At 39.3% G+C, this 13,715-nt stretch overlaps 2 protein-coding genes across 3 annotated transcripts; both read left to right on the top strand.

Moving 5' to 3' along the window:
- The first annotated feature begins 5,024 nt into the window (after nt 1–5,024).
- On the top strand, nt 5,025–8,487 carry hoxb6b (homeobox B6b). Of its 2 annotated transcripts, XM_084741325.1 has the most exons (3): nt 5,025–5,876; nt 7,573–7,605; nt 7,686–8,487. In XM_084741325.1, exons 1-3 carry the CDS (start codon nt 5,417–5,419, stop codon nt 7,940–7,942), a joined length of 750 nt encoding a protein of 249 aa, XP_084597451.1. In that variant the 5' UTR covers nt 5,025–5,416; the 3' UTR covers nt 7,943–8,487. The 2 variants fall into 2 exon arrangements, with proteins under 2 accessions (XP_084597451.1, XP_084597452.1); XM_084741326.1 differs by lacking the exon at nt 7,573–7,605.
- A 421-nt stretch (nt 8,488–8,908) lies between these two features.
- Nucleotides 8,909–10,814, top strand: hoxb5b (homeobox B5b). The gene is made up of 2 exons (XM_084741324.1): nt 8,909–9,738; nt 10,195–10,814. The coding sequence occupies exons 1-2, from the start codon at nt 9,111–9,113 to the stop codon at nt 10,440–10,442; spliced, it is 876 nt and encodes a 291-aa protein (XP_084597450.1). The 5' UTR covers nt 8,909–9,110; the 3' UTR covers nt 10,443–10,814.
- Nucleotides 10,815–13,715: the final 2,901 nt, after the last annotated feature.

Here is a 13,715-nt window from a genome sequence, read left to right on the forward strand (position 1 = left end):
AAACTAAAAGCCTGATTTAACACTAGCTGTGATCCAAATCTGCACACGTCCCCCGAAAACAAGTTTATTCATTTATTTATGGTTTATTTGATATGAACAGATACAGGATACACAGTCGAGCTGAGCAGCGGATCCTAATTTCTAGCTTCCATCCCAAGAAGGGCTTTTATGAAAATGTATCAGGATCTGATAAACTCACTGATTATTGGGTATTGATATGAGCTGAAAATAGCTCAGTGAAACCAAATGTAATTTTCAGTAATATTTAAGTATTATTCATTAATATTAAAATTTTATTTGAGGATAAACTCGGGGATATTTGAAAAAATAAAAGGCCTTCTGGTTCTTTTCTTACGGAAATTTGTTTGTGCAGTCAAATATTGAAAATCGTTTTTTTATATATATATCTTTTTTGTTTATTTTCGCACTGATAGTAAATAAAATGTCTCTCTCTCTCTCTCTCTCTCTCTCTCTCTCTCTCTTTTTTTTTTTTTTTTTTTTTTTAATGTGAGTTTCATCATAGTCAAGATTTTTGCGGTCAATTTTTGGACGCTGAAAGAAAAAAAAAAAATTAAAATTCGTTTTTTTAGTTTGTTTTTAAAATAAAGATTATTATTGTTCCATATTTGTAAACAAATTTATATTGTTTATTATTTTGTTCTTATATAATTTATTTTGTTGCTACAAAGTTAGGCTAATTAATGTTCGAAAAATAACTTCGCTCCTGTTTATGTGGTTTCCTCCTGAAACTTTTCAGTTGAAGTGACCTAAAGAGGCCATAAAGTTTTACAGCATCTCTGCATCCGCTTTCTTTGTTTTGGTCCCTAACTGAAAACAAAAAGAGACAAAAAAAACTTCCAAACTATAACATCCATCTATAATGACCGTCAGCTGCTGCTTCCTGTGAGAAATTCAGGCCTGGTTTTTATTGTAAAAGCTCAGAAAAAAAAACAGTTGGAGAAATATATTATTATATTTTGTAAATTTGGCATCGTACGAACGAAAGAGAAAGATTTAAAGATTTTATCGAGCATCTAATGCTTATAAAACCTAGACTGACTGAATTTATTAAATATATTTTATTCTGTAAAGGCCTCTGCCTGCAGACACATCGAGGTCATGGCTTTAATTTTTGACTGAAATATTTAAAAAGCACGACAGAAACTTAGAGGCCTGCAGAGAAAAATAAACAGCTTTCAACTGTGGGCCTCAGTCTTCATTATTCTGTTGTGTTACACAACATTGAGGCATTTTTATTAACGAACACGTCACTAAAACTGCTTTTATTTTGGACATTCGGTGAAAACTTTGATTCCTAACCGTATCTTACGCACATTTCTCTCTTATTTTCACTTTATTGGGGTTTGTGTCTCTTCTTGGAGGCCAAAAAAAGAAGAAAAAAATCAAAACGGTGTGGGAATGTGTTGCATTTCAGGAATTTATGGTTTTATTGCGTCTATAAATGTCGGAAATCCTCGTTGTTGGTGGAAATCACCAACTGAAAAGAGCATTTTAAACAAAGCAAAGCGGAAATAAGACGTACGAAATAATAATAGGGTGAGGAGAAACACGTTTTTAAGGAATGAATTTTCGCCTAAAGACTGTAGGCTGTGCATGACTTTCAGATCTCAATTTAGTTCTGATGAGCTTAATAGAAAAGTTGGCTGTTCAAAGTTTTTCTGACCTTAAAATCCCCCTCAGGAGGACTTTAATAATCAGCCGAACACGATTTCCATCTTTGGCCTGTATAGTCAATGCAAATTGATCTGCAGTGACTGAAGGAAATCCTCCATTTTTGAGAGATCATAATACTTTAATGCAAAAAAAATCCTTTAGCCTCAAAGCAAAAAACATTTAGCGCGTTTGAGGCGTAAAGATTGCAGGTATTGAAAGTGAAACCATTTTAAAGAAAGAGGTCACACACGCTTTGGGATTTGGAAGAACTGAAGCCAAAATCTTCTAATATTCTCTGATTAAAGGTGTTAAATAAGTAGATAACGCTACAGCTGTGATTAGAGGACAATAAGAAGCTGTACAGACCTTTTAGAAGCTGGAACAGAACCAAGTGCACCACATCCAGCAGCAGTGTCAAACACACAAAACACTCTCACATCTCCATCTTTACACTTTCTCCTTTTATTCAGCATCAAATCCAAACATTTCAGGCCTTGGAGAAAATAAAGATGGCGATGAGAAAGCGCGTCTAAAGCACAAAAACGGCTGCTGTTTATGAAAATTTACAACTTTGCCATGGAAGTTTACGACTCGCCCGGCTCGGGGATTGGTCGCTGGCGGTCATGTGGACAGCAGGAATGGGAACTTATTTCCCATGAGGTTATATTGCAGCTGCTGATTTCCAGCGCTCATTCACTTTAACACTAGTAACACAACCTTTTCTTGGCTCTTTGTATATATGCGGTGTCGTTGTGAGATTCTGGCCGCCTGTTCGTGCGTAATTTCTCCAAAAAGTGGGCGATGGAGCCTCCGCGCTGACGCCTGGCTGTGCGCGCCATGTTAATGTTGTGTGGGTATACTGAATGTGCGTGAAAAAGAGGGATCATCACACTCCTGGATGGTGGGATTACTTTCCTGAAATCACTTGAATAAAGTGGAGAATTTGGGGAGAGGACAGAGAGGAGGCGAGAGGAGCTTCAGCGTGCGGAGTGGCACCCACACAGGACATGATGGATTATCAACAAAGGTAAGGGCACCATGTTTCTAATATGCCGCCGATTAACTCGGCACGAGTGCGCTGCTGCAGCTGCACTGTTGTGGCTGAGCTGTCACTGGAGGCCTGGTGTTTAGATTACTGGAAATGGGAAGATCAGTCTTTAAGAAATGGCAATTATCCAGTCAGTCCAGTGGATGTTTTTTTTTTTTTTTCTTTTTTCCTGCGCTGTGTGATGAGCTATTCACAACCAGTTGCTGCTGATGTGTCTGTTTAACCCGTGAGATGCTGCAGCGCCTTCAAAAGCGCAAACAGACCTCGAGATTTGCGCTAGAATTTGTGAAAATAATCTTTAATGACGCAAGTTTGAGGCCTGTAGAGACTACAGATGTTATATAATCGGGACAGGGGTGTTTCGGCTGCAGGCCAGAGGGGGTTGACTTTGATGATGATGATGATGATAATGATGATGGTCATACAGGCCCTATGCGGCCGCTGAGATGTATTTTTCTTAAAAAATCAGCCACATCTACCCGCCTTTAATCTGTTTTACTCATTTATTCTGTTTAATATTATTGATATTATTTTATTTTTTCGTTTTGTTCTATAAAAGGTTGCAGAAGTCCGTTTGGTTGATATTGCGCGGCGCTGTTTCGCCTCTTTCTTCCAAATCTTTTATAATTTCGCACAAATATTCGCTCTAGTTGTGGTTTATTTTGATTTAGCAAAAAACGACTGATCCAGAAATCATCGCGTTGGACGTTTTGTTGGATTTCTGGCGCCTCTGCAGCGGTTTTCTGCGTCTTGTTTGATGCAGCATCATCATGTGATCATGTGAAAACATGAGTGTTTCTCTGTCGGTGCAGTCGAATCATCAGTGAGTCTGTTTGTTTGCACTTTACAGATGTGCAGCAGCTGTCTGTCAGGCTGCAGGGGCTGCGGCCTGGTTCAGATTTAGAGGCGGCACCGTTCACTTACTGAAGCCAAAGATGATTATTATTGTTATTCATTTATTTAAAAAAAATAAATTAAACGTTTTCCAAACGGATTTTATCCGAATAATGGATATTTCAGGAGCGTGCTGGATCTAAAGCTAAAGCAAAGACAGCAAACAGAATTGTTCATTTTTATAAGATAATATACTACAAATATGTATTTTTCTACTTAATTATTTCAATTATTTTATTATAAATTAAAGATTCACATTATTTTAACATTGCAGTCTTCTATTTCGTTATTTTTGTTCATTTTCCATGTAATAGAGGATCTTTTCTAAAGGCGAAAGCTTATTAAAACGGTTAAAAATATCTATATGGAATTATAAACATGATAAATGTTAAATTATAACGGTTTATTTAAGAAATTCACATATTTTTTGCACAAAAATCCTGTAACATGGTGAAATTCATTATAAATAAATCGCTTTGACTGAGGAGCGAGACACTAAACTTGGGTTTTTATTAATTATTCAAAGCAACTAATATTACTTAACTGATACATAATGAAGATAATGTTCATTATAAATAAAAACAGCAACGTTAATTAACACAGTATTAATAAAAGCTACCTGTAACGTTAATTAATGTGTTTGTTTCTAAACAGTTATTGATCGGTGATTAAATCCTGATAAGTGGCTTATTTCACACTTAAATACTCACAGTTTGTTAAAAATGAGGAATTAGTTTCCACTTGATCACGGTGGGTGAAGGTGATGATGATGATGATGGTGATGATGATGTGTGGAAGCGCGTGTCCTCCCTCCTGCTCTCTGCTGTGCGTCTTCATGGACTTCAGTGACAGATCAGGACGAGCCTTTAAACACCTTTTTAAAGAGTGAAATATGAACATTAGTGACGCGGTTTTTTCCCTCTGCGTCAACTTGGATTCAGTCACACTCATTATGGGGATTTCTCTCAGATGCAGTGAGAATACAGCGCGTTTATTAGTTTATTAGTTACAGGAGATTATTTAATTAAAATGGGAGTTAAGGTCAGAGGAGGAGAGATTTGTACGTAAATGGAAATAATGCACAAAGAAGTGTTTTCATTGCGATGTTTTCTGTTCTTTTTTGCATTGTGTGTGCGTGTGCGTGTTTGTGTGTTTATTAGTTACAGTAGATTATTTTATCAAATGGGAGTGAAGGTTAGAGGAGATATTTGTGCGTAATTTGTGCGTAAATGGAAATATTGCGCAAAAAAGTGTTTTCTTCTTTTTTCTTGCATCGTGTGTGTGTAAGTGTGTGTATATGAGTGTGTGTGTGTGTGAGAGAGAGAGGGAGAGAGAGGTAGAGCTTGTGCGGGCGTGCTTGTTTATTACGGAGGGGGAGAAGTGCGCCTGTTTGGTCTGTTTTACTGGACTGTATATGCGTAAAACGAAAAGTTCCGACACAAACAGTTATTTTGTATGTATGTTGGTTTTTTAAAAGTGTATATGCATTTCTATGAGTCTCAGCATCTGTGTGCGTGAGCGTGCGTAAAGCCTCGACAGGCTGGAGCGCTTCATTTCGATTCACCGGGGACCCCTGCGCGCAACAAGAGCCCCCCATGGGTGCAATAGTGCAAGCACAGGCGGCGGTGATTGGCCAGAGGTTGATCAGATGGTACACTTCCCCTCTGTGTTCAGTGGCACCTCACAACCCCCCCTCTCAGCAAAAACCAAATCTCGGATAAAGTAATGGCAAAAGCACTTGGACTATAAAAGACAACAAATCATATTCCTCCGGAGTATATACACCCCGTTGTCCACCCAATGAGTTCCTATTTTGTTAACTCAACTTTCCCCGTGTCTCTGCCGGGAGGACAGGACTCTCTCCTGGGTCAGATACCGCTATATTCCTCGGGATACACCGATCCGTTAAGACACTATTCCAACGCGGCCACATATGGAGCCGCAGCCAACATGCAGGAGAAGGTTTACCCCGCGTCGTACTACCAGCAGACGGGCGCAGCGGCCGCGGCCATCTACGGCCGGGCTGCTGGTGGAGGAGCGGCGCCCTGCGACTACAACCCGGTGGGGACTTTCTACAAGGACGCGGAGGGCTCCTGCGCCTTCTCGAGTCGCGACGAGCAGCCGCTGTTTGTCACTCAGGAGCACCAGCAGCGCAAAGCGGAGTGCCCCGAGCAGACTGTCAGCATGAGCAGCAGCCTCGACGACAAGTCCTCCACCCTCATCTACCCGTGGATGCAGAGGATGAACGCCTGCTCCGCCGGTGAGTACGAAAAGTGCACGTTTGGCTCTGTTGTTGTCATTCAGCTGCTGCCTGGAGGTAAAAGGCTCCTGCAGCCTGAGCCTCACATAGTTTTACCTGACAGCCACACACTCACATTGATATTCAATTAACTTAAAATCACCAAATCATCAGATAATTACAGAACAAAAAGTAGAGTTTGGGATTATTGCTTGCGTGATTACGCACGGATCTTCATGCGCCTTCAGGGCTTCGGCTACTCCATCATCATCACATACATACATACACGACTGTACGCGCACACACACGCACGCACGCACGTACAGACTTGGCCTACATCACCCGAGCTCCAACTTAAAGCTCTGACTGAACCCGGGTCACATGGCATCTCCAGAGTGGGCCTTTTTTCGCTTTTAGAGCAACATTAAACCATTAAATGTCCCAAAATAAACACAAAAACTTTAAATTTTAATTTATTTTTCAAAAAGTCAAGCTTTATTCATTGATGCGCAGTTTGATTCTGACTGTACAGCCCTACTGTAATTATACAGAACAATATACTGATGTCATGAGACAGAAAACGCACCATGAGGTCACTTTTACGCACCACGCATATAGGCTACAACCTATTGTAGCTTCATTAATGACATCATTTAAGATCATTTAGGAGGTTTTTCAAAATAAAATACCTGCACGGATCATCATGACCTCACTGCAAGGCGTGTCATAAGAATGATAAAGAAATATTATTAGACTATATAGCGATTTTATAGAAAATATGTTTTTAAAAAATGAATATATGCTACTGAATTCCACTGTGAGACGTTTGCGTACCTATAGGAAGACACTATCAGAGGAACACTGTGGGAGACACTTAAAAATATGCATGCAATAGAGTACAGTTAATCACTATATCATCATTTACTACTTAAAATACAGTGATTTTGATAGAAAATAGTTTTAAAGAATGAAAATATGCTATTGATTTCCACTGTGAGACGTTTGTGTACCTACAGGAAGAGTCTGTTTTAAGAACATTATAGGAGGAAATTAAAAAGAAATATATACATTAGAGTACAGTCAGTCACTATATTATCATTTACTACTTTGAAAATATTGTGATTTTACAGAAACTGTTTTTTCAAAATGAATATATGCTATCAATACCACTGTGAGACGTTTGCGTACCTATAGGAAGAGGCTGTTTTAAGAATGTCATGGGAGAAAATTAAAACACGTATACATAAGAATACAGTTAACCACTATACTATCATTTACTACTTTAAAAATATAGTGATTTTATAGGAAATATAAATAAAAAAAGAATATATGCTATTGAATATCACTGTGAGACGTTTGCGTACCTATAGGAAGAGGCTGTTAGAGGATTATTATAGGGGAAATTTTTTAAATAAACAATTAGACTACAGTTAATTACTATATTATTATTTACTACATAGGAAATATTGTGGTTTTAGAGAAAATACTTTTAAAAAAATGAATATATGCTATTAATTCCACTGTGAGACGTTTGCGCACCTATAGGAAGAGGCTGTTTTAGGAATATTATAGGAGAAATTTTAAAAAATATGTATACAATAGAGTGAAGTTAATTACTATATCATCATTTACAACTTCACACACGATACATTATTATATTTTAATGTCATAAAACTGTCATTTGAAGCTGAAGTACCACTTTATTGTATTTTTTCAGACACACGTCTACAGATTTCCAGTGCATTCTCAGGTAGATTTTTCTCCTACACCCTCAAATTCACTTATGACAAGTATTTAATCAATAATTTATGATCTGGTTCTTTGTTTCAGGTCCATTTGGCAACAGTGGCCGCAGGGGCCGACAGACCTACACCCGCTACCAGACTCTGGAGCTGGAGAAGGAGTTCCACTTTAACCGCTACCTGACCAGGAGGCGCCGGATAGAGATCTCGCACGCCCTGTGTCTGACGGAGAGACAGATCAAAATCTGGTTTCAGAACCGCAGGATGAAGTGGAAAAAGGAGAACAAACTCCTGAATCCCTCAAAGACACCCGAGGATGAGGAGGAGGCGGAGAAGAAGAACTAAAAAAATAAAAGGACACTGAGAGAAACAAAGAAGGCACGTGTGTGTAATTGTGCGCACACACCTTAAAATAAAAATGTATTTCTTTGTAGATAAAAGTGCAAATCACATGTTAGAGATAGAGTGATAGGCTTTATTTCAGTATCTGCACGGTGATGATGTTAAAAATCAGGTCCTCCTCTGTTTGTCCTGTTTGTGCTCGTGTGTTTTATTTAGGGGACTATGCAAAAATCCGCCAAAATGTAAATAATTTTTAGTGTTTTAGTTTTTGACAATGTTGTTACCTCATGATCGTAGGCCTACTGAGTTTTATTTCTATGATTTTTATTATTAAAAAGAACCTTTTTGTCCTTCACTGTACATCTCGTGGTGTAGTTGTTGTCTATAATAGTCTATAGGCTTGTTGTGCCATCAACTCTTAACATTTGTACAGATGTTACAGAAATGTTACATGTTATTTATTGTTGTGTGTTCAATGCACATCTGGATATTGTGTGCAATATTTTGTTTAGGAAATTGTACATAGAAAATAAAGGCTTTTTGATGTATATTGGAAAATCTTGTGGCGTCTTTCATCCTCAAGAAAAATATTATCATCATTATTATTATCATTTATACCACTAAAGGCTTTTGCACTGCTTCTGAAGCCTAAATAAGCCAATAAATTCCCATGAAACCAGTAGAAAGATTAAAATAATTTCCAGTTTGACACTTTACGCGTCAAAATGTCTGATAAGTCTCTGTTATGTGCTACCTGAGCCTTTTGTGGCCTATATTATCAGCGTGTTACATAAATGATGGATGACTCCGGGGGCCTGACAGCGCGTCCCGGCGGAGCGATACCACCTCTGTCCGGAAGATGGCGCTCTCTGCCTGCGCGGCTCTCAGGGGCGCAGCGGGGAGGCACCATTGACTGGAGCCTAACGACCATTATTTCGTCATCATTTGTAACCATGGAGCATGAATTACCTCTTGAAGTCATCAGTGAGGATTTACGACTGGTCAACAAAGGCACGTGATTCCCGAACGCTCTCCCATATTTGGCCGCATACCTGGCAAAGTACAGTAGGGCTTCATTGCTTATAATTCATGATTGCATCCATAAATCGTGCAAGCACACAGGATTATAGCGACAAAGATCTACAAATCGAGGCTTTAAAAATCCAAGCAAATGAGCTCTTACTTTGTAAACTCGTTCTCAGGGCGCTATCCAAATGGCTCCGACTATCAGTTACTAAATTATGGGACTAACGGCGCTGTGAGCGGCTCCTTCAGAGACCCTGGCACCATGCACTCCGGGTCTTTCGGCTACAACTACAATGGCATGGACCTAACCGTGAACCGCACCAACACGGGCAGCCACTTCGGGGCCGTGAGGGAGGATGCCCGGGGATTCGCGCCCGACGCCCGCTACAGACAGACGCCCAACTGCTCGCTCTCGTCTCCAGAGTCGGTGCCTCCGTCGTGCGCCACGTCCAACCGGGAGCCGCTGGAACTAAAAAGCCCCTCTCCTCCCTCTGACCGGAGCACGACCTCCGTCGGCAACACGCTCAACAAAAGCAACAGCGCTCATTTCACGGAGATAGAGGACGCCACGGTCGCCTCCGAGACCGAGGAAGGCGCGCACAGCAGCGGCGGCTCCGGCAGCACGGCACCGCGGGCGCAGCAGCAGCAGCAGCAGCAGCAGCCTCAGCAGCAGCAGCACCAGGACCCCAACGCCACCTCCTCCACTCCCACATCAAACGAGTGCCAATCGCCACAAATATTCCCCTGGATGCGGAAACTGCACATAAGCCATGGTATATTTATTTACACCTCTAATAATATTTAGTTTTGATTTGAGGGATGTCACGCTGGCGGTGTCATAAATCTGTCAAGTGTTGCATGAGTGAGCAGCTCGGTGTGGATGGTGGAGAAAAGGGCAGTATTTGTTGAGTGTTTATGGGTGTTTGTGAGGTTAACAGCCGCTGGAGCCTGTCAGACAGGATGGGTTGTGAAAATGTGGATTTTTTGGGGGCATTTAAACGCAGAGAGTTGGAGATAAGAAAAGCTCTAATAATACCCGTGGAGTGTTGTTATGTGTCGTGTTGGTTGCATGCTTCCTTCCTTCCCCTTGCATCAGCTCATTCTCATCTTTCTGTCCATCACATCCCCATGCTGAAGCCCCCCTCCCCCTCCAAAAAAAAAAAAGTCTAGAAGTCCGTTGTTGTTGAGTTGCAGTTGCTAATTTTTCTGGATTCTCTGTAAAATTGTAGATATGACTGGACCTGATGGGAAAAGGGCCCGAACTGCGTACACCCGCTACCAGACGCTAGAGCTGGAGAAAGAGTTTCACTTCAATAGGTACCTAACCAGACGGCGGAGGATAGAGATAGCCCACGCCCTGTGTCTTTCCGAAAGACAGATCAAAATCTGGTTTCAGAACCGCAGGATGAAGTGGAAGAAGGACAATAAACTGAAAAGCATGAGCCTTGTGACAGGAGGCAGCGCCTTCCACAACTGAATAACTCTTTTTGGTTGGGGGGAGATGAGTAAAAATAATGATAAATAGTTAAAAAAAAAAAAAAAAGAAGAAGAAAGAAAAAAAGAAATCCATGAGTACTGTAAAGCAAAGCGCAGCACCTTCCTTCCAGCATGCTATTGTGATAGAAAAAGAAGTATTCTGTGGTCTTAAAATGCCATTTTTAGTTGACTGTTGTTGTACTATGATAGCTTAGATGTCAAATAAGATGTAAATATTATTGGGGGTATTGATTGTCATTGCTTTTTGCTCTTTCTGTCTCTATTGAAGGTGTTCCAACTTGAGCTCTTTATTGTGACTTCTTCTTGACGGTCTAACAGGAGTAAAATTCATTGTAAAGAAGAAAAAAAAAAAGTTTCCAAACCATATGCTGCTCTTCATTGAATGTAATGTATTCCGGGGCCATTTAAAAAAAAAGCGCTTTAGTGTAAGTTTTACTGCTATTTTTGATGTGGCCAAGATCCATAAAACTTTCAAGCCAATGTGTAGCTCTCTAGGATATTTTGTGCATCTGTTATTATTATTATTATTATTATTATTATTATTGTTTAGGACTAATTATGAGCAATGCAAATGTATTCAACCTGTCAATGTGATAAATTTTTAGTGCAAAGGGTTATTCTTCTGTGGATACTAGGCAGTGATGTAAGCTTTTTTCGCCAATAAGCTTTTTGTATTTGTAAGTGAACTCATAGCGCTTGGAAAATAAAGTTTCTCTCAATTGCTTTGAACGTGTCTCTCGACTGTATTATCAAGTAGAATAAATACAGAATAATAAAAAAAAATCCAGGTTTTAGCTTAGTTAGAGGTTTTAAAGCAGCGGAGATAGAGCTGCGTAATAACCTAACTCGCTAATGATTAACCTGTAAGAATTATAAAAGTGTCACACGAACAAAAAAGATTTTTAGGCTACATTTTTTGGCTCAACAAAGTGACAGAGAAAACAGAACTTTTTCAAACTTACCTCCTCTGACTGACTGTCTCTGCAGCGAGATGCGTGTGGAAAACATGTTGGTGATAAAATCCCCTAAAAAAAAAAGGAAAAAAAAGAGTGAGCTTTGGCGTACAGGTATATAGGCAAGGCTGAAGTTTGGTAAAAATCCCCCCTTGCCAAAGATTGTATAGGCCTATATTACTTACAGACTGTGAAAAGTCACGTGAGGTCCATAAAGTTGGTTTTATGGTTTTGGGGAGTAGACAATGTACTATATAATTCACAACCTTGAATGAAAGTGACGGCTTAACTGCATGGATGGGACTGGAAAGGCTGGACTGGTCTGGGGAAGGAAGGAAGGTGATGTCCAGTCATATTTAGGGGGGGAAAAAAAACTTGGCAAACTGCATCCATAGAAATATTTAATTTTATTTTTAAATGTCAGATTAAATTTCAAGTTTTTATGGGGCTCTTGAGTGCACATTTCCTCAGAAATGTTATTTACACTCCTGCAATCTGAGCCACCTTTCTTCCACATTTCCACCCGCAGAACTACACTTCATTTTTTAACACTTTTAATATAAAATGTCAAAACTTGTCCTTGCAAAAGGCTCTCGCTATAGGCCTCTATTTCTGCAGAAATTGTAAATACTGATTAGAGATTCGGGTGTTCAAAATAGCGAGAAAAACACAAAGTGCTTTATTTTGCAAGCATAAAATGTTTAAATCTCTAAATTTAGGCTGCTAATTCGAGGCTTTGCTGACATGAAACGAACTTGAGCGAGCTCCCGGAGTGATTTATTCCGATCTGTCAAGTCACCGAGCGGCCAAAGGTGAAGTCTCGGACAACTCTGAGCTGGACACACAAGCCTCACTGGCTTTACATAAAGAAATCTCTGCCTATGCATTGTCTGCCGGCCTCTAATAAAACATAATGATATTATCTCCAGGAAACTGAAGGCTTTATGAGACTTCTGCAATATTTTCAAAGTCTTTTCAAACTCATTTCAGGTAGAAAAAAAAAAGTTAAAATCAGTGGTGGTGGGCTATATGGGTCCCAGACATTTTCCACATATTCATAACTATTAAGTGGCAATTTAACCAGCGTAATGAGTATTGCATATTGATAGGGGTAATCTGTACCCGGATCTCATGCATAATTCATGGCGGCGGGGATCATCGCTGGGTCAGTAGACGATGTAGACTGCTGCAGCCGCTGCAGATGCGTCAGGAGGAAGGAAGCGCACACTGCTGCTGCCAGACTTTGCACCGTCACGATGGAGACTCGCACATGAAGGAAAAAACTGTCTGTGTTTTGCACATGCGAGAGTTAAATGTCTTTATTTCTAGTATATCTCAAATCACAGTGTTGTAGTTAGGATGAAAGATTTAAAAAATGATTTAAAAAATCACTGCAAACACGCTGCGTAAGTGTGGATTTTGCTCCTCTTTTGTCTGCTCTGCTTTACAATAACAACAATTAAAAATGTGTAAAGAAAGTGGTGCAGGATATATAGTAACTGACCACCATAAGGCATCAAAACCACTATTTTTAAGGACAGATGGGTTATATTCTTTGAATAAAACATACTGTTTCCTGTAAAAATCATATATGAATTTAGAGGAATCAACACTTTCCTTATTAACTTAACATTAATATATAAGTTGTATTGATCAGTTATTAGAACCATTAGTTTTATTTGTGACTTTTAACATAATCAGTTTCTCCAGTCAGTGCTCAGATCTGTTACTTGTGCAGCAGCAATATGAGTACAGGAGTACTAAACTCCATTAAAAGTAAAAATACTGAATTCAAAGTCTTAAAGTAACAATGCAGTGAAAATCATACATAATTTATTTGAGTCAACTCGTCTTTTCTTATTAACTTAACATGAATACACAAGTTTTATTGATTCAAGTTAATTAAACTTAAATTTGTAGTTTTTATTTTCAGAACTTATAGACATGAATTCTTCTAACTTGAGGTCTTTTGACATGAGTAAATGTACTGTGCTGAGTTCATTCAACTCATTAAATTAAGTTCCTAAAAAACAAAAATCACAACCAGCAGTTTAGCAGACTTCCCAGCATGCATTGCGTGCTGCGTGTCTAATACATTTTAAGATGAGGTAAATGTAAATCAAATGTGTTTGTTTGTTTCCAGTGTGGCTGAACTGTTGTTGGTTCACATTAATATTTTCAGTTTACTGAACATGTTTTCTCAAGTACAACTGAATTAATATCAACTTTATTTGACTAAAAAAGTTTGTTTTGAATAAATACAAAATCACCTCCCCTCTGAACACCAGCTCTTCTAACTT

This window comes from Lutjanus erythropterus, chromosome 17 (assembly GCF_056507025.1).
Source record: "Lutjanus erythropterus isolate fLutEry1 chromosome 17, fLutEry1.hap2, whole genome shotgun sequence".
Taxonomy (NCBI): Eukaryota; Metazoa; Chordata; class Actinopteri; order Lutjaniformes; family Lutjanidae; genus Lutjanus; species Lutjanus erythropterus.

What these genes read in the sequence shown, in the direction of transcription:
- hoxb6b (XM_084741325.1), top strand. Translation starts at nt 5,417, where the DNA reads ATGAGTTCCTATTTTGTTAACTCAACTTTCCCCGTGTCTCTGCCGGGA. An exon ending in GATGAACGCCTGCTCCGCCG is followed by an intron (nt 5,877 to 7,572) that starts GTGAGTACGAAA and finishes GTATTTTTTCAG; the next exon opens with ACACACGTCTACAGATTTCC. An exon ending in GATTTCCAGTGCATTCTCAG is followed by an intron (nt 7,606 to 7,685) that starts GTAGATTTTTCT and finishes TCTTTGTTTCAG; the next exon opens with GTCCATTTGGCAACAGTGGC.
- hoxb5b (XM_084741324.1), top strand. Translation starts at nt 9,111, where the DNA reads ATGAGCTCTTACTTTGTAAACTCGTTCTCAGGGCGCTATCCAAATGGC. An exon ending in GAAACTGCACATAAGCCATG is followed by an intron (nt 9,739 to 10,194) that starts GTATATTTATTT and finishes GTAAAATTGTAG; the next exon opens with ATATGACTGGACCTGATGGG.